This window comes from Gigantopelta aegis, chromosome 3, assembly GCF_016097555.1.
Source record: "Gigantopelta aegis isolate Gae_Host chromosome 3, Gae_host_genome, whole genome shotgun sequence".
NCBI classification, from domain to species: domain Eukaryota; kingdom Metazoa; phylum Mollusca; class Gastropoda; order Neomphalida; family Peltospiridae; genus Gigantopelta; species Gigantopelta aegis.
Window position 1 is genome coordinate 62,989,463 of NC_054701.1, and position 22,057 is coordinate 63,011,519.

The following is a 22,057-nucleotide window of genomic DNA, read 5'->3' on the forward strand; positions in this document are numbered from 1 at the left end:
TCACTGGTCGGTGCAAGCGGTTTACACCTACCCATTGAGCCTTGCGGAGCACTCGCTCAGGGTTTGGAGTCTGTATCTGGATTAAAAATCCCATGCCTCGACTGGGATCCGAACCCAGTACCTACAAGCCTGTAGACCGATGGCCTAACCACAACGCCACCGAAGCCGGTTGCACTGGCTAGAATGAGATATAGCCCAATGGGCCCACAGACAGGGATCGATTGTAGAGAGACTGCACATTAGGCAATCTCCAAGGCTTTGTTAGACGGAAACATCTTACAATGACTGTAAACCCAGGATGGTCCATTTAATTGTTCTTATGCAGTCAAATAAAATATTCCAATAGGAAATCACACTAAAACATTTCTGGTCTTTGACCAATAAAACTAAACACACTTGCTGAAAGCGTAAAAAATGTCATAATAATTTATTGGAGGGATAACATCAAGTACACTGTAAATAATATAAAATAAAAACAAATTCCACATCAACAATATAAATGTTTTTATCACAGACAATTAGATGGTACAAATCTAATACATTTAAATGTTATTTATTTTAAAAAGCTTGGAAATAAAAAATTTCAAAAATCAACACTCGGGCTCCCACTATTAATGTTTTCAAAACCACAATCAGATTCAGCCAGCTGAAAACATAACATCTTGGCCAATAAAAATAAATAAATAATTTATACATTGTATATTTCTCTCTTACTTAACTATTGGGACACGAACCCTGACATTTTTGGTTTAATTTAGGGAAAATAAAAATGGAATTTTTTTTTTTAAATGAAAGGGTTTTGGGGCACTTCCTGTTTGGGAATGAGTTGCACACTTAGAGTACCCCACCAAACATCCATGCCTGAAGAACATAGCACTACTGGAAACATCTCAGAAACTTAAAGATTGCTTTTCCTGTTGGATCCAAAAGCTAGTGTAATAAGTACATTCACGTTATGATATACTAGTATATTAAAATAATTGTGCTCCATACATGGTCACATACATCCATTTTCTTACAGAGATTACTTGGTAGCTGGTTACTGTCACATACTGGTTTTATCCATGAAAAACATGATGACTGTTCTGAAGCTTTGCTGAACTGACATTTGCATTTTTATTATATAAAAAAAAAAAATTTAAACATTAAAAAACCCCACCTAATAACTTTTTTTTTTTTTTAAAGGTGACTGCTTATTTGACAACTCTACAATTCAACAAAAATAAAAGAGAACTATAATTTATTCCTATTTTTCATCTGCCAGACCACTTTTAAAAACAAATTTGCTGTGACCAAACTATAAAATTACTATTCATTTTAATTTGTTTTCCGCAGATTTCTTTTCTTTCTTTTATCAATGAAATGTTTTAAAATATATCTTTAATAAATATATATAATAATAAATAACATACTGACTGAGACACTACTAAAATAAACAAAATTTAGCATCACTGTACAATACACAACATAAGAAAAATGTCAGCTAGCAACCAAAGTTTGTTTTTTGAAGTATGTATAACACCATCCAAAAAATACCATAATTTTACAGCAGCTCCAAGAACTTCTAAGTCTTGGTTTTTAAATTTACACTTAAGATTGAGATTCCACCGCTTGCACACTTATAGTAAAAGTAACAGTTTGTTTTCTTTAACATAGCCACTTCAGCAAAGATTTATTCATCACTGGTTACTGGATGACAAACATTTGGTAATTCTGACACATAATCTTCAGAGGAAAACTACTGCTTTTTTCCATTAGTAGCGAGATATCGTTTTCATGCACTTTACCCAGACATGACAGTACATGCTTTAACCTCAGATATACCAGTTGTAGGGAATACAAAAACAAATCCGAGAATGGATCCACCAAAGGAGTTTGATCCTACGTCTGAAGCGCCTCGGGTGATCACTGTATCAAATGAGCTAGATCATGCTCTAAAAATTTATAGACAAACGCATAGGAAATTGGAACATGTAAGGACACACAAATTACAGTGTTCACTGTGGTCCTAGATATAAATGTTCATGAAAACTAATGCATTTTAAATACATTGAGGTATTTTACTACTGTAAAACAGAGATATCTGTACAGAGGCAGTGGAATCGCAGCCTTACTATGTCTACATCATCCATACACTCGGGCAATCGACGAATCCTTTTAGCTGGTCATCTATGTGTGAGCAACCTTATTGTTGGTTAGGGCATTGTACGTGTTATTTTGTTTTTGGCAATATGATACCAAGATAGTTAATTCAAAGCTTTAAGAAGTCAACAATACGTTAATAAAATAACATTTAAAAAAACATTAACTTAAAATTGAGTGTTTTGTTGTGTCCACAATAACTTGATTCAAACATTTATATATTCCACTGATTAGTATACTAAAACTAATAAAGAGCTGACCCTGGTCCGATAGCTAAAGCCTATCACACACTGAGCTATAAGCTGAGCAACATATTACTTGAAACCTTTCTCTTATCTGTTAGCTTATAGAAATTTCACCACACACACAAAATTAACTAAGTGTTTACGACTGTTACAATGTCATTACTCTGGCACAATTTTTAAAATAGTGTGATCTTAATTCACAAGGCCAAAGAGATCAGACGTGATACTTTTCTTTTGACCTTACGAGGCAAAAAACTGCACATGAAAGCTATCAGCTGAACATAAAAGTCTCTAGAGACGTTTTACTTAGCTGATTGCTCACATGTATAGCAGGCATAACAGGTTTTATAAGCCCACTCTGAAGACAATTACAGAAGCTTATCTAGTCCTAAGATCTTGCCAACAAATACACACGTACTGTGATGATTACCAGATTAGACATAGTTGCAGTAGATATCTTAAGTGTCAAATATGTTTTAATACACTCATGGGCATTCAAGCATGAACCTATGGTCAGACAAGGGCTCAAATAGGATTGTTCTAGGAGGGAGGTGCAGCTTTACAGTATTTCAAATATCAACATTCTTTTTGACACACCTAGCCGATCAAGCTACAACATCTACCCCACTAAAAACAATTCATTATATTAATCTGTAAAAAAAGGTCCTTTGTTGGTGCGCACAGCCAGCTGCCACTGTTTTGATATGAACATACTGGGTTAACATCCTAAGAAGTATGGCTTTTAAAAGCAGGTTACCTTTACATAGAGGTAAATAAACACAAATGCGAGCATAAAGTTTAAAATTAAAGTGTCATTACCTTCAGATTGAATTATTATTCCACGACTTTACATATGAAAGCTATAATAGACTTGGTGCCATTGGTGGTGTATTGTATAAAAAAAACCCAACATATTTATGTTATTTTCTGAAAATGTTAGTACAGTCAGTATGTAAAAATAAATATTATTTTCATATGTGCACAAAAATGTTTAATAAAGATATTTTTTGCAAGATTAATAATGGTGAAGCTTGGTTGCTTCATAAAACATTATGGTACATTAAAAACATCCTGTGCAACCATAAGACATGTAATTAACATCTATGTAAATTCGGAAGTATATATTAAAAAGGTGATAATATTTTGTAACATCATTAACAGGTAACAAAATGAATGAATGAGTAAACAATAAAAACATTATTTACAAGTCAACAATACATGATAGGAAATGCATTATTTTACACAAAACTGTATCCACATCTCAAAGAAGTTTATGCCGAGCAAAGGTACTGAATTACATTTTGAAATTTTTGTTACATGTTTACCAAATGTTTCTAATTTATAGGTACGTGTTCCACTATGTGCAAAATGTCCTCCTTTTTCTTCTTAAAATATTGGACAAAGACCAGAAATCATAATCCCACCCCTTCTTGGACCATACGTGTCTGTGTGCTATTATACACATCATCCATAAAAGTCATTACCAGTAAGATAAATTCTGTACATGTAATAACCTTTAAATGGGGATCCTTTCAAGCAAACTGCTTATAGTAAAACCTGTATTTAACGGTCATCCGAAGGCATATCAATAAGTGTCCTGTGGAACAGGTGGCTGCTTAATACAGGTTACTCTAGGAGAAGATTAAGATTGATTCATACATAGATGACAGCCTTAACGGACAACACCATATAATATTATATAGTGCTCCCACTCACTATCTATCGGAGCCATTCTCTCAAATAAGTATCTGCTCAACTTTTGTTTAATGCATGTTTAAAATGTGGCTTTCATTCTTGAGTAGAACAAAAAATATCAGAATTGTCAAACTAAGTTCCTAATGTATAAGATCTATGATTCTATTTAGCACAAAACAACAAATACTGGAAGTATGTGAAAAGAAATTTGATTCTTTTCATGTGAGGTAGATTCCATGGAAAATATCAATGAAATTTAAATTCAAAATACAAAGAATGTAATACTAAGCTATCAAATACTATTATCTCTAACAGTATTACAGTGACACTAGTAAATTTATAAGGACTGAGGTAGGGAGAGGGAAGAATTAACTATGTATGTCTGGCACCGACATTTTATTAACACAGGCAAAAACGAAAATAGAAAGGTATGTTTTTAATGAACTTTCAGCACTTTATTCATGTGTGACTATTTACAAGATGAGAGAAAAAAACTGCTTTCACCATATGGTTACTTTTATCTTTTATTACCAATTAAATGCATGAGGTTATTAATAATCCACCAGTCATGACGCACTAGTTGGAATGGGACAAATGCTAGCATGGCTGTCCACCTCAGGAGAACCTTTCAAAAGATTTTTAAAAAACCCCGAGCAGAGTCCCTATCTCAGCGTAATTTTATTTTTTCACTTCTATTACTTTAATAACATTAAAATAAATAATAATCATTTGTTTACATTGTACGCTATATATGTTGTGAATCCAGAGCTGATTAAGATATTGCTGGACTATTTGAAAACCGACAACTTTAGAAATAAAGTAGTCTTTATTATTGGCACCCAAACCACTGACCTATATGTACAAATATAATCTGATAAATCTGGCAGCTAAATATTTAAAAAAATCTGTGGCTATACACAGCCTAAAATAATTAGGGTGGGGGGGGGAGAGTTTAAAAATCTGTGGCTATACACAGCCTAAAATAATTAGGGTGGGGGGGGGGCAGAGTTTAAAAATCTGTGGCTATACACAGCCTAAAATAATTAGGGTAGGGGGGGGGAGAGAGTTTAAAAATAAAAACTGGGGAACAGCCATGTACAGGGTCTTTTTTCTAACTAGATAAAAAGAGCACTTAAAAGCTATAAGCAAAAACACATAAATATATTAATTCCTACTTATGCGTTATGAATATTTAAAACAAATTGGTGTTTTTTTCCAAATAAAATGTTTGAAGAAAGTACCCCAACATGTACTAGAGGAAAAACAAAATACATTAAAAATAGTTAAATCAAAAATTAGTAAATGCAAAGTAAAGTTCGAGTAACATGTACACATGCAAGGCGCACTCCCACCTTGTGTAAACTAGAAACCAGTGTATTGTACATGAGCCCGTCTTATTAATCTTCACCTCACTGTGTTTCCGCTTGACCACCATCTATCCCCAATTTACCAGCTTTACATAAACCGATTACTAAAGCTTTGGGGGTCACTGTGAGTTTAAACAGATGAACTTTCAGTTTGGCTGAAGTCAACTAAACCTGAACACAGGGATGTGATTTTTCTACTTTTACCCAGTATTGAATCTTTAAGTTATTAGCTTTTTTAGATCATATCTCAGCTTTTATTTTTAAATGTGAACACTTTCTTTCATTCAACTTACTTTCATACCTTTATTCAATTAATGCTCAAGCATGCTGTCCTGGGCACACAAATAATTAGATTGCTGGGTTTTCTGTCCAACTGAGAAGTTGATGTAGTGGCCTTACACAACCCCACCAAGTCTCTAAAACTCTCTGGATAGGAGCTGGTACCGGGATCAAAATCCAGTATCTTCTAATCTTACCCCCGATGGCTTCTTTGTATGTAATGAAGATAAACAGGTATTTAATGAAAATAAACTGTGAGTTAATAAGACTGGTTAATGTCTTGCATATTTCTTCAGTGACATCTCTCTGGAAACTAATGCTACATTCCTCATTTTGAAACTTGACACCTTAAGTCAAGGTTACTGTAAACAAAATCTGTACATTGAACATCTCTTGGATGTCTTCGACAATACACTCATTTCTTCATTCATGTCCTTGCAAGAACTGCTGTAGCTTTTATTTCATTTAGGTACTGACACTTTGTATCCCTTTGAGTCTGCCCACACTTTTAACAGTTCATCCTGTTTTGTGAGCTGACTTTCATATTTGGCAATTAATGAATTCAGCTCCTTTATCATTTGGTCTTTGTGTCTTGCAGCCGAGTCAATCTTTTCCAACTTGCTTGTTAGCACTGTGCAGTTTGAACAATGACCCTGAAGAGAAAACTTTAGCTAAAATATACATGTAAAAATAGATTTAAAAAAAAAATATTAAACAAAACTAGATATGATTTTTTTTTTTTTTTTAAATATTAAACAAAAAATAGATATGAATTTTTTTTTTTTAAATATTAAACATTTTTTTTTTTAATACAAACAATAATGTTTCTCTAACTAGTTAAACCACAGGACTGTGTGATTGTACATGATTAACAATTAGGAAAATTAAAAAAAACTTTTATTCTGCTAACAAAATTTACAACCAGCCCCTCAACCCCTGTATTACAGTTCCACTTAAAGTTTTGACAAGTTATTCTGACAAAAACGATAAATGGCAAAAACTGTTCAACGAGTCCCAAACTTCATGACACGTATACAAACCTGTTTGGTTTTAGAGTAAGACTTGAGTTTAATTCTAAGCATGTCTGACTCATCCTGAAGTCTGGCTAATTCTTTAGTAAGTTCTTCTAGTTGTTGTTGTCTTTCCCTACAAAATATACGGGGTTCAATATTATACATGTGTAACAGCATAGCATCATAATTTGAAAGAAAAAAGAAAGAAAGAGAAAGTTCTACACACAAATTTAAATTGTAAAGGAAAAACATTGATGTGAATATAAGAATTAAATTCAACTCTTAGAATGTCACTATGTTACCCAAGCTGAATGCCAGACCATTCCTAAATTAAAATACATGTAAGTACAAACTGTACAATAACATAAATCTAAGACATACAGAGAAATTAGACTGTTGAAAAGTACCAAGAATTTCCTTTCAGTGCGTCAGCCATTTGTAACTTGAGTCGGCCCAGCTTCTCATCTCTGATAACTATATCTTTATCTTTACTACAAATCGTTTCTTTCAGCTTTTCTATCTGAAAAATAAAATGCAATATTTATTTTGTTGTTGCATCTTATCAATTGGGTAGGGTTGTTGAGAAAAACTGGTGTGTGTGTGGGGTGGGGGGGATAAATATAAATCGTTATTAATACTGATAATGAAAGGCTGGTTACCATTTAAAATTTGAAATCTGCAATAAAATAATCCATTAATAATTGTGATTATTACTCACCAGTAAATAACATACAATTTGTTTTAGATATTCATTCATGTTGAACTCCAGCTGAGTTTTTCTGGGCTTGCTGTACATAATTCAACAAAGTCTTAAGGAGCCATTTACAATTAAATTGTTTTTATAAGAATACACTGGGGGAGGTGGTTAATGTCAGTATACACAGTGAAAAAATATTCCTTATAAAATTGACATTTTTGTTGTAATAAGCTTTTAGGAAGAGTTTGTACAACCTTAAAAAGGGTGATAATTGTGAACGGCTTCTAAATACATTGTATATGATTATACCTCATTTCTCAAACGTTCTACAATGTATATGATTATTATACCTCATTTCTCAAGCATTCTACAACGTATATGATTATTATACCTCATTTCTCAAGCATTCTACAACATATATGATTATTATACCTCATTTCTCAAGCATTCTACAACGTATATGATTATTATACCTCATTTCTCAAACATTCTACAACATATATGATTATTATACCTCATTTCTCAAGCATTCTACAACATATATGATTATTATACCTCATTTCTCAAGCATTCTACAACGTATATGATTATTATACCTCATTTCTTAATCATTCTACAAAGTACATGTATATGATTATTATACCTCATTTGTCAACCATTCTACAACGTATATGATTATTATACCTAATTTCTCAACCATTCTACAATATAGTATATACCTCATTTGTCAACCATTCTACAATATAATATATACCTCATTTGTCAACCATTCTACAATATAATATATACCTAATTTGTCAACCATTCTACAATATAATATATACCTAATTTGTCAACCATTCTACAATATAATATATACCTCATTTGTCAACCATTCTACAATGTATATGATTATTATACCTCAACCAAGGGCGAGATGTAAAACACTCGCTTGATGCACAGTCAGTTTGGGATCGATCCCCATCAGTGGGCCCATTGGGCTATTTCTCGCTCCAGCCCTGTTACCACAATTGGTACATCAAAGGCTGTGGTATGTGCTATCCTGTCTATGGGATGGTGCATATAAAAGATCCCTTGCTGCTAATCGAAAAGAGTAGCCTATGAAGTGGCAACAGCGGGTTTCCTCCCTCAATATCTGTGTGGTCCATAACCATATGTCTGACGCCATATAGCCGTAAATAAAATGTGTTGAGTGCGTCGTTAAATAAACTATTTCTTTTCCTTCCTTTCATTTCTCAACCATCTACAATATATATGATTCTACCTCATTTGTCAATCATTCTAGCACAATGACGTTATAGAAAGGTGGTAGAAAAACCGTCTACCACATGTGTGTAGACACTAATCCGCCCTTTTCATTGGTTAATATTAGGATGTACACAACAGTTGCTACCGGTTGATTACGTAATTTTCGTCTTCTCGACACCACTGTATGCTTTCACACTCGTGACGTAACATGGGTGTCAGCTTAGAGGTGACGTCACGTTACAAAAATAAAATGAAGAGACTTACAGTATAGTTAGACTAAATTAATAATAAAATTTATAAGACAGGTTGTGCTAGAAAATATTTCTGGCACTCGTCCTTTTCTATATGGTTTTTCTGACACTCGTCTCAAGAAAATCAATCCATGGAGCTCGCTAAAGCTTGCTCCAAAGATTGATTTTCTTGAGACTCGTGTCAGAAAAACCATCTACAAAATGACTCATGCCAGAAACTATTATTCTACAATGTATACAATTATTATATACATGTACCTCCTCTCTCAACCGTTCTATTTCATTTGAATGGTCCTCCTTTAGGGCATGTATCACACAATTTAAACTGTTTATCTTCTCGTTAGACATCTCTAGATGTTTCTTGGTGTCCTCATGTTTCATTGTCTCCAATTCTATAGCAGCTGCATGCTGTTTCATCTGAAAATATTCATACAAATACATGTATTAAAAATTATAAGAATTATGAATACATCTTTTTGGGGGGAATATTTAGTTTGCTGTTTCCCCAAATTATTATATATAATATTCATCCAAGTTACAATTGAATAAAAATGCATTAGAATAAATATGAAAAACAGATGATTTGAGAATTTACATGTTTCATGGATGAATTGATGCCTTTTTAATTTATGTGACACATTTTTAAAATCTGAATATGGCTGTAGGGTTTGGGTTTTTTCATTCCAGAAAATGCCAGCTGGGACCTGTTGCCACCGCATAGGCTACTCTAATGATATTTTATCCCACAATCACTGTATACATTGGCAAGATATGATGACTAGATAAATCTCTATATTTTTGGTCACTGACGAAAAATATAGGTCACGTGACAAAAGCCCAAGTATTTCAGAGTAGATTTTCAATAAACATACTCTTTAAATCATTTGTTGAAGTGCTGTAAATACAAAGAACTTTAAGTTTTGCGATAACAATACTAAACTTGTATAAAATTACGTCACGCATCTTGTATGACGTCATACGACAAAAGCCTTACTAGGTTGACAATACTCGATTTGCGAACACAAAACTGGAATAAATAATAATTTTCCGAATATTCCTGTAGAATTGCAGGATAAAAGAAATAACTGGTTACTGGCTTAAGATATCGGCTGTATCCTGCTCAGGACGAATGGCGAATGTAGCTCGGAATAGCCTCTTTGCATTCGTCATTCTAACCTTCGCAGGATAAAGTCGATATCTTAAGACAGTAACCAGTTATTTCCTATATATCAAACAGTAAGCTATTTGTTATATGCACTTTCCCACTGACAGACAAATATATATTACAGCAAAAACTTTGATCCTGAGCTATATTATTTTTCCCCTATTTTGTAATCATTTCATCTACAACTACAATTAGTACTGCATGTATAAAAGTGTATGACTGGATTAAAAAAAAATTGTATTGACTGTTTAATAAAAGTGTTTTTTTTTTAATAGTAGATGATCAACTGTTTAATTACATGTAACATAAGTGCCAGGCGGCTTAAGCAGGAATGACTATCCCACAAAATAAAAAAATACCTTCAAGATAAACAATTCAATGTTAATTATATTTTTTTTCAATTATTCTTTCCAGATATTCATAATACAAAACCTCCCAAAGGCAATATTCATGTACACACCACATTCATGATGAAAATAGCTTCTAGCCCACAATGGAAACTGCTTTTATTATCACTATTAATAGCACAGTCGTTAATAGTTTTATTTGGGAATATTCAATTCAGTCTTCTTACGTGCTCTGGAAACTAATCACACTTCAGCTGAATAAGCCTGATTGTGATATAATAACAGAGACTTCCTCATAGTATTATATTTGAGTATTCTGACCGAACAAGTCTTGTGAAACGACCCAATATAGATTTTCCATGTGACTGGTTCTGATCTAAATATCTTCGATTACAGCGTTTCTCAACCGGTGATGCGTGACACACAAGTAAACCATGTTGACCAATGTGTACGAACCATGACTCTTTAATTTTGTAACACATACATATACTTCTATTTAAGTCAATTTTACTTAAAATTAGTTAAATGTTTATATTGATCAATTTGAGGGGAAGAAATTAAGAAATACAGTGAAACCTGTCTAAACCGGATCAAGCCAGGACCTATTATTTATCCAATTTAGACAGATCAACTGAGCAACTCTAGTGTTTCGAGTGTTGCGTTTTACAATCTAGACAATTCGGGACCATGAAACTTGGCCGGTTTTGACAAGATTCCAGTTACTTGAGGGTCTGGTTTGGACAGGTTTCCCTGTATTTCCGTTGACCTAGGGGACTAATAGCCTAGAAATGTTATTGGTGCCCATGAAGAATTACTAGTTTTCCTCCACACACACCCCACCACCCTCCATTATTGGCAGGAAACATGACAAATATTTAACATAATTAGTTTCCAGAATTGAAAATAAACACCCAACAAATTGTATGACTGCATAATAATCAAACTAGAACATATATAATTATGTAACATTCCTAGAGGTCTATAGCATCATTTAGTTTTAAACTGTACACATCCCCAGCAATTCCTATAGTCATGGTGTTCAAACAAGGGTACCGGTGAGGTACATGATACGCCCGTCAGGAGTTTGATGGAAAACCATAGATATTAATGATTATGTTACGGGTATGATTCAATTCTAATTATGTGAAATTTTTGCAATGGGATGAACAGTTTGTTTTGGACCAACTACTGATGATACTGTATCCATTGGAGAAGATGCTGTCTGATTAATGAAGTTATTGTTCTTTAATTAGAAAGGGAAATTTTGTTTAGCATGGGTAATCTGTAGTTACGGTATTGTAACAGAAACGTTTCAGTTACCGTTACAGGATATGGATGCCATTTCTTCGTAGCAGCACCGCCACAGATCACAGCGGCACATTTCCCGCCAATATCATTGCACGTATCGTTCAAATAAAGTGGTAGTTGTATACATATTTAAGTTTCTTCACGACTGACAATTATCAGGCACCATAAAGATGTCTTATGTAAGCCCTTAAAATTCGCAATGTACAATATCATCTGGCTGTTCTTATCCCTTTACTACCATGTTGGTTGTAAGTAGTTTCCTCCGATATCTTCTTCGGAGCACCGCAGAAACTGCGTCGAGTAATATTTGTTTTTACATATATAAAACTATTTACTAACTGTAGGTATTTTAAAACCATATACTGTCCGAGACGAGCTCATGAGGAATATTTTGCTATCACTAATAGTAATTAATACAGTGTTAATAATAACAATAAATTGATTAATTAAAGTCAAAGACTACACTACTAGCACAGTCAACATATTATTTACAGTTCTTCCTCTCAGATTTGAGATAGGCCACTACAATAATGCACAAAATACACACTAATATTAAAATGACATTCTACCACTACATTACTAGCAAAAGATTAGCACTGTAAGTACTTTAAAAACCACTATGGTCGATGACGGTCACTTTTCGCACCCTTATTTTGGCTTTGTACACAATAAATATCCTACAGTAATATCACTTGAAATCCATATTTCGTAAATAGTACAGTTTTTTTAATCACAAGATTTTCTTCAGAGTGAAGTGCATTAGCCATTAGCAATGTTAAAAAAAAAAAAAAAATTGCATTGAAATGTTTCCAGCGTTCTTAAAATGGAAACGTCATTCACCCAGTTTATTGTTCTTGTATAGAGATGTAAACTGATGTCATTAAAAAAATTGTTTTTATCTATATTATTACAATGCTTCGCCACATTAAAATAAAAACTGGTCTACTTACCGTGACCTCTGTCAAAAAAGTTCCGATAGCAGACAATGCAGTTTAAATGTCAGTATGTTTTTATTTTTTATAATTTTAGACAAACTATTAAGTTTAAGTTTTAAAAGATAAAAGAAATAAAGAAATACATTTTGTCAAATATATCATAAAACAAAAATTACTCTAGTAGATTATATATTTTCATGTATGGATATTTCACATTCTCACGAGATTCTCGTATTATCTGTCATGACAGCCGAAGAACGCTTTTAGTCTTGATATTTGTTAATCTGCATTGTATTAATTATATTTGCAACAACAATTAATTTAATATATATCAACAATATCGAGTAAGTGTTTCCAACAAAATGTGAATGTTTTTTTACAGAACACTGAAGTTTGTTTTTGCTACACATGGGGTATATGCCCAGTGTTCTCGCTGGGTGAAAATTAAAGGAGGGCGGCCGGTTGGCACCACATCCTTCAAAAAAAAAAAAAAAAAAAAACCCCACCAAAAAACGAAAAGCAAAAAAAAAGAAAAAAAAAGGGGGGGGGGGGGTAGTTTGGTTATCATATTGTTGTGTGTTGGTAGACTTTGAGAAAAGACATACTCCTTATTTTGCCTACAAAAAAGTGCAAAGGGGTTTATAAAAAAACTTGTCTTTTAATTGAACCGAAAATGATATCGGTCTGACATTCACGGGCAGTTCCGGTTTTGCTGGACCGATCAAAGTTTTAATATTATTATTTTTAATAACGATTTCAAGATATACGAAAAACAATAAAGATGTTTGTAAAGTGATCTCCTAATGTCAGATACATTTTTGTTATTTCAATCTTCATCGAATGAATCGATCGCTGTGATAAAATATTATCGCCAGCTGATAAAAAGTAGTTTCGTTTTTGTAAAGGCGGTGTATATATTATTTGGCACTCAAGATAAATGATTTTAATGATAAACACTACCACTTCCGTTATTTTTATAAGCATTCATATCCCCTCAAAATGAAAAGTTTACAATATTTTATAAAGAACTGCTGAATAAACAGAATAACAGAAAGTAAAAATCATCAGTTTCAACTAATTATATCTGCAACTGAGGACAAAATATCAAACGATAGTTAGTGGAAACAAAAGATTGAATGACCGTTCTGATCACGTGACAAATTTGGCGCCAAATAAGAGGGTTTTTTTCAATCGGGTATTGCCGAATCCGTAAAAAAATTAATGTTTTCATTGCTTACATAAAATATAACTTTTATTGTGTCTATCAAACATACAAATGGATACAGATATTGGACAAAATAGAGGCTGTTAAAAATACTGTTAAATTATGTTACGGTAACTGTCGTAAATGTTTCGTCAATTGCTTTTTCGTACACAACGCGGCACGCGGCTTGTTTCCTTTGATGTCCAGTGTGCAGACTGATCGTTGTTTTTTGTGTGGAAAAAAGTGTGCATAGATAGGTGCTGGAAAATAAAGAGGGGCGCTCAAAAATAAAGGAGGGCGGGGAACGTGAAAGGAGGGCGGCAAAATGGAATAGCGGGGCAGGGCGCCCCGCTTAAATGGAGCAGCGAGAACACTGATGCCTCATCTCATAACGCTGAACAGAAGACCGTGTCGATGTCAGCGCTACGTTATCGTATCTAGGGTAATCTGGTGACACAGTATGCGATACAGCACCATCCCAAGTTCATCCTACATGTGAGATTTCATGGTTCTGTATGCATCTGTATGCAAGATATGGTACAGACAAGAAAAAGTTAACAGACGGACATATATAAGGATGGACATACAGACAATGCTATACCATAGTACGATTCATTAAAGACTGGCGTCAAAAAAAAGTAGGTGGATATATTTACTCAATGTAGAGGTTTATAACTGTAAGCGTTCATCAATGTGGTGATTTCAAATCGTCGCCTGCCACCTACTAATGAACACACTGTGCAGCTAGTACTTTACCTGAGTTTCTATTCTGACACCCATTTCCAAAATGGTCTGCTCTTTATCTTTCAGCTGTGTTCTCAAGTCTTTTATGATCTTTTCCAGATTGGATACAAAAAGTTTCAGACTTTTCTCCCTCGCCTGAAAAGAAAACAAGAGTATGAAATGTAGTACGTACCATATGGTCAATTGAAATAATACTGATGGTGCAGTTGTGAAGGACATTATAATGGTCAATTAAGTTTTCCTTTAATCCCAGCAACTCATAACATAAAGTTAAAAGTTAACAATACCATTAAAGCACATTGATTTATTAAATAATCATCGGTTATTGGATGTCAAACATTTTGTAATTTTTACATATACAGTCCTAGAGAGGAAACCCGCTACATTTTCCATTAGGTAGTAGAAAGGGATCTTTTATATGCACCATGCATATACCCTGTATATCCCACAAACAGGATAGCACATACGACAGCCTTTGATATACTGTAGATCCTGAAATTAATGTGTCCCTAAATTAATGCGACTGATGGTAGTCAGACAAAAATGCAAACTGAATGTAATGCGAGTATCCCCTCTTGGAAATATTACTTTTCTAATAACACACATTTGGTACCCTAATTTCAGTTAGATCTGAGGTGCAGGCATCTTCATTAGTATTATGCTGATAAAATTGCAGCCATCGTGAACAATAAAAACAAAGAACCCATCGACTTTATGATTAGTGTATCATGTTGGCTTTGACAGGGAGGCCAGACTTCTGCAGGTGCATGCTAGACTATTGGGTAACTAGTCTTACATACAGTGATGGGCAGGGTATAGCCCAGTGGTAAAGTGCTCGCTTGATGCACAGTCGGTCTGCGATCGATCCCCATCAATGGGTCCGTTGGGCTATTTCTCGTTCCAGCCAGTGCACCACAACTGGTATATCAAAGACTGTGATATGCTTTATCCTATCTGTGGTATGATGCATATAAAAGATCCCTTGCTACTAATGAAAAATGTAGACGGTTTCCTCTCTAAAATATGTCAAAATTACCAGATGTTTGACATCCAATAGCTGATGATTAATAAATCAATGTACTCTAGTGGTGTCATTAAACAAAACAAACTTTAAATTTACATATAGTGAATTGTCTTCTACTTGTGTTTTGTGAAATATAATTAGTATTTTAATTTTTGTTTGCTTTTCTTTAATGACATGTGACATATAGACAAAACTTTAAAATAAATGTGTCATGTTATTAATGCAAATAATGCATTTTTTACATTAATATTATGATCGCATTAATTTCAGGAGGGAAGGATGTAGCCCAGTGGTAAAGCGCTTTGTTGATGCATGGTCAGTTTGGGATCGATCCCCGTCAGTGGGCCCTTTGAGCTATTTCTCTTTCCAGCCAGTGTACTACAACTGGTATATCAAAGGCTGTGGTATGTGCTATCCTGTCTGTGGGATGGTGAATATAAAAGGTCCATTGCAAATAATGGAAAAATGTAGCGGGTTTCTTTTCTAAGATTATATGTCAAATTTACCAAATGTTTGACATCCACTAGCCGATGATTAATAAAACCATGTGCTCTAGTGGTGTCGTTAAACAAAACAAACTTTTAACTCTTAATTTCAGGATCTACAGTGCCAGTCATTGTGCACTGGCTGGAACGAGAAATACCCAATGGGCCCACCAACTTGCATAGCAAAGTGCGATATGATATTGATCAAAATGTTCTCCGATTCGCATTAATTTCATGTCACATTTTAGTCTGCCCACCATCACTTGCATTAATTTAGGAACACGCTAATTTCAGAATCTACAGTATTTTAAACAAGAAAAGGTAATTAATATAAAATTGTAGTCTTTACAACTAGGCTCTATTAGTTGGAAGAAGTTTGTTTTGTTTAACGATACCACTAGAGCACATTGATTTATTAATCATCGGCTATTGGATGTCAAACATATCATGGTCATTTTGACAGTCATTGAGATGAAACCCACTATATTTTTCCATCAGTAGCAAGGGATCTTTTATAAGCACCATCCCACAGACAGGATAGCAGATACCATGGCCTTTGATATACCAGTCATGGTGCACTGGCTAGATTGAGAAATAGTCCAATAGGGCCATCGATGGGGATTGATCCTAGACCGACCGCGCATCAAGTGTCCTCTATTAGGTGGAAACATCATATAATGCAGCGAACTCATGACAGTTCTTTAATATAAATTATGTTCAGCCATATTACAAAACCCATTCCCATGCATGTATACATAGGCAACACATGCACTTTTTGTGTATGACATTATTGTTCTTATTCACCTGTACCATAAACAAATAAACAAAAGTCAATTCCAAAGCCAGATACTACATGTATGCAGATTACTCAATTACAATGTAGACGTATTGGCAAACAAGAATATAAATAGAATGAAAATATATTCTTTATTAAAATGGACACAATACATGTATGTGTCATTGCTCACACAGACTTATAATGTTTAACTACAGTCATTATGACTTGGCACACCTTGTGCAGATTGTCCTTATCTGAATATTTTTGCACCAATTGAGCTGGCTAACAAGGAAAGCAAACATTGCTTCAGTACTTTACAGTCAATACATCATGTATTTAGACACCTGTAGATCATGGGAGGTGACGTCTAAAAATAGTTCTTTTGTTTGGTAGGCCAATATCTTATAAACATAAACAGCTTGCTGTAAACCAAAACCTTTCTTCAACTCATTTTGCTTCTCGGCTATTTGTTTTTAATCAGCATATAATAAAAAAAGTTAATTTATAGTCCTTCCGACTGGAAACACTGTTTTCTTACTATAGTAATTGCTACAAGTTATTTATTTCTGAGCCAATTGTTTTTATTTCTAAACTGCACACAAAAATAGTTTTTGTGCTATTTCCAAACTTTTAAAACTTTTTTTCTTATGTCAAAGCAAACTGAAATTATTTACAAAAAAATTCTGTTCATGGAGGATGGGAAGAACTACATATGTACAAGTTATCTTATTTTGATACAGGTACTTGATCCAATAATGGTGCAGGGAGACAAGTTTCTAAATGCATTTTCCTACAGGCAGAATAGTCAAGGTTGTTATGTTAATAAACAGTTGTAATTCTTATTAGCTGTCATCAAGGTTTTGTGATTACTGTACATCATTATGTAGATGATAATAAATGAGTTACCAATTATTAAGTTCTGAGTGAAATAATTTTCACTTCTTACAAGCTTTGCCAAACTGTGAAGACTCATATTTAGTACTGTCGAGGTCAGTGCATGGTTTGTAAGTGTTAGACTACCGATATCCAATAATATTGTACATTTAATGCATGACAGATAGGGAGAAGTTATGTTTATCATTCCCTGGTTCCCATTAAAACTGTGTAATATAGATATAGATATATATAGGTTAAAGGGACAGACCCTAGTTTTTAAACACTACAGCATATGTTTCACTATTAGAGCCGTTTATGATTACTAAAATCAAACATTACTTATACTTTATTGTTTAGATTATCCATTTCCGTACAACCAAAGTGTTTATAGTCATCCTGTTGTTTCTAATATCACAAAATGCATTTTTCATATTTTTTAAAATGTATGTGTATCTGAGAAGTAGTGGTTATTGATTAAAGTTCTACTCTATTTTGTAAGGATATATGTGGGTTTTAACGTCAGACTTTTTCACTCTGTTGTAACTTAATTTATCCAAATGTATTACGTATAGGTTAATTTGTAGATTAACTAAACTTAGTGTCCATTTTTACGAGTTGAAACTAGGGTCTGGCCTTTAATATAACTGCTTATTTTTCACATTTCAAAGTGTATTTCTTGATTTTCTAAATGACCATTATGTTTCACTTTATGCTGGAGTTCCTATATATGATGACCTGTTTTGGTCTTTAAAAATAAAAGAACACTGATTGTCTTTGATTTGCTAACTGGAATTAGTGGTCAGTGAGAAAAAAGTTGTTAAAATAAATCAATTTAAAATGAAGAATAATACTCTTCTATCAATCTTAGATTCTATCTAGTTTAAACCTTCCATGACTGGTATATTCAGTCTCCATTAAGGAAAGACCCATGCACTTGCTTTCAAGGATTTATAGCGTATGAATATGAAAACAGTAAAAGACGGCAGTTTGTTTTAACATTTGCTTTGAATTCTCTTTCTTTTTTAAACTTTATTGGCAATGTATTTATTAATTAGCTTTGAAATTAGGAGACAGCAGCTTTATCTAACAAACAGTGATTATGTGATATATACAATTGTAAACATGAATGTACATGTACGTGGTGGTGATGACAGCCTACTAATATAAATGTTCTGTATTTTATTTTCTAAAATAGTGGAATATTAGCTACATAAAAGGAAACTTAGAAGTCTTACCAATGCTTCCTTTAGTTCTTTCTTGTCAGAACTTTCCTGCAACTTGTTAGCTTCTTTCACTGGTGATACTTTTTCTCCGCCAATGTCTCTGGACGACTCTTGCGAAGATGTGCCTGAAACGGACACTGCATTTCCTTGTATTCCTTTGTAGTTTTTATCCAGTTTAACATTGGGTTTTGCTTCTGGTTTTACATCAGGTTTCAACTCAACGCCACTACTCAGCAGTCGATGGATGTGAAATTTGTCATCCGTGGAAACAGAATGCCGAATTAAGCCAAGAGGTCTTGTTTTTTTTCCTTTTGATTGTGACATCTTTTTAGAAAAAGAAATCACAGCAAGCTGTCAGTTTAGTACAAGCATGAGGCTATATATACAGTCACATTCTGTACAAAATAAAAGATGCAGAATAGAATTTCACAATCCCTGGATCTTATTATGTATATGTAGGTGATGACAAATTCATATTACAGATAACATCCTGTCAACTTCTCAAAGTGAAAACTGAAAAGAGAATGGAATGCATGTTTCATGACAGCACAAATAAAACTATGAACTTATGTGTTAAATAGATGCATACCCAGACCACCAACATATACTGGCATTTGGAAACAAAAAAAGCATAATGTAATTTTAGAATTAATAATAAAAAAGATTATTTGGTTTCTTTTGAGTCGCCTTTGGTAATCTAGCTTGGAAGGGAAGTGATCTCAGTTGCTGTAAACTACTCCTGTATGCGCAGACTAAACAAACACAGTAATTTAAGGCAATGTACTTCGTTTTGATCAGCCTGACTTGTACAACAACATAAATACCCTGATAAAATAATAAACTATTTAACAAAACACATTTCAATGTGCATTAACAGAACAAAATGGGGTTACAGTAGTTTTCCCTCTGCAAATATCCAAAGGAAAAAATGCATACTAGTAGGCCTAGTAGTAAGTTCAAACAAACATGACACGAGGCCATGATAATTTTCTTTGGAACTATGTACTTTGTCAGTTCTGTGATTGTGGATGGAGCAGTCTATACTTAATCAATAGTATTACAGAATTATTTACAGTAATAAACCCTCTCGGTTGATAATATCAATTACCATTTTAGGGATGACAGGTTATTTGTTGGAGAATAGTGTGTTAAATAATGTTGAATATGCATACCAGTCTAAAACCTTGTTTAATCATTCCTTTATCTAAGATTACGGGGAGCTATTTAAAGTATTACCATACTGAATACAAAACATGCTAAGGCAAGGCCGTAGCTAGGATTTTTTGTTGGGGGGTGGGGGCAACTAAGTAGTTAATAGTCTAAAACTCCTTAAACGGTTAAGAAGAGAATTTTCTTTAAGTTTCTATAATGCTTTCCGGATTTTTTTTCAGAGGGGGCAACTGCTACATCTACTGCGCCGAATCACCGGACATGCAAATTGTTTTGGATACAAGGGGGTGTCTACATTTATGCACAATTTTAAAATGTTTATTTACTACAGACATAAAACAATTTGTAGTGTATCTTAGATTATGCATTGCTTCATTGGTGAGAGACATATTTTATTAAGTATTTCACAGTGTTTACATAGAAAATGGTTTTTGAATGCTTAGGTGCACCGATACACCAGACAGCACTGTATTCACACTATTGTCCGAACCAAATTGTTAACAACTACAAAAAAGTACTCTCCTACCTTTAATTGCCATTAGATTTCCTCCAAAGTTTGTCCAGACACAAATCGCAAAAAAAACACTACAAATATACAGATTCCACACACGAGACTGCAACGATGTCGCCGATATTGTCTTTGCGGAGATTGCATAGGGAAAAATACATGCAGTTTTCTGCCGTCTGCCATGTTGCTTGTTTATGGAATACTCTTCAAGAGGGGTGAAAGCCTCCAAAGTATGTGACACAATTAATATGAAATTGATGATCTCTAGTCGTATCATTAAAATAATAATAATAATATAAAAAAAAAAATAATATGATGTCATCACGTTTGCTTTTATATCATAACATGTTATGACGTTGTTAGATTAAGTCCTATCCTTTCACCCCTCTTGAAGAATATTCCATAAAAAGTCAAAATGGCAGCTGATACAAAATTACATGCTTTTTTCCCTATGCGCTCTCAGCGAAGTCGATATAGATGACATGGTTAGCATCTGGTATGTGGTATCTGTGTCATTGTAATGGTTTTTTCAAGATTTGTGTCTGGACAAACTTTGGAGGAAATCTAACGGCAATTAAAGGTAGGAGAGTAATTTTTCGAAGTTGTTAACAATTTGGTTCGGACAATAGTTATATAAAGCAAAATATCTGAAAAGTGGGGGCACATACCCCCCCCCCCCCCTTCCTACGCCAGTGCAATTACTGACCAAAACAAATAAAACCTCAAAATGTTTGCAGTGGATTCAGTACCTTTAACTTAAATTTAACTAAAAGTCCGTCCCATCCTCCTATAAAAAATATTTTTATCAATAATTTCAGTTTGGTTTGACGTAGGCTAAGAAGAAAAGTAAATAACTTGTAGTAAATTCCATAGCATGAAAAAGGCGCTCCCCGTGGGACGGACTTATAGACCTAGTACATTAAAAATAAGCCTCGGCGACGTTTATTTTAATGCACTAATTTGACTAAAGTTTAACGACAGGTTAGTGGATTTTGTCAATTTTAACAAACAAAAGTCAGCTAAAGGCCATGTTTTAGTCTTCATCCTAACCGTGTCTTAACTTCAAGTTATCAATATCTATTCACATAAAGAATTAGACTGAGTGAGGAAATAAATTAACAATCTTACCACATCAACCAGATGTTCTTCTAAAAGCGAAAGCGTCGGGTAACTATGCTGCCTGACGCAAGGCGTAGATATGTATTGAAGAACAGTCTTGGCTGACCTAAACGTGAATACCAGTCTACCCAGAACCTTTGATTAACCCTTGCAGTTCTAGAATACTCTCGTTAGGCTATTATGACATGCCAATCTGATTAAAATTGGCTCTACTGGTCTACCACAGGTAACAGT

General features: G+C 33.8%; 1 protein-coding gene across 1 annotated transcript; it reads right to left on the reverse strand.

The window, feature by feature from the left end:
• Nucleotides 1-413: 413 nt before the first annotated feature.
• LOC121368407 (protein NETWORKED 4A-like) lies at nt 414-21,905 on the reverse strand. Its single transcript, XM_041493119.1, has 7 exons — nt 21,833-21,905; nt 19,039-19,539; nt 14,653-14,775; nt 9,196-9,354; nt 7,149-7,261; nt 6,769-6,874; nt 414-6,381 (listed from the first exon to the last, which is right to left on the reverse strand). Exons 2-7 carry the CDS (start codon nt 19,348-19,350, stop codon nt 6,190-6,192), a joined length of 1,005 nt encoding a protein of 334 aa, XP_041349053.1. The 5' UTR covers nt 19,351-19,539; nt 21,833-21,905; the 3' UTR covers nt 414-6,189.
• Between the last annotated feature and the right edge of the window lie 152 nt (nt 21,906-22,057).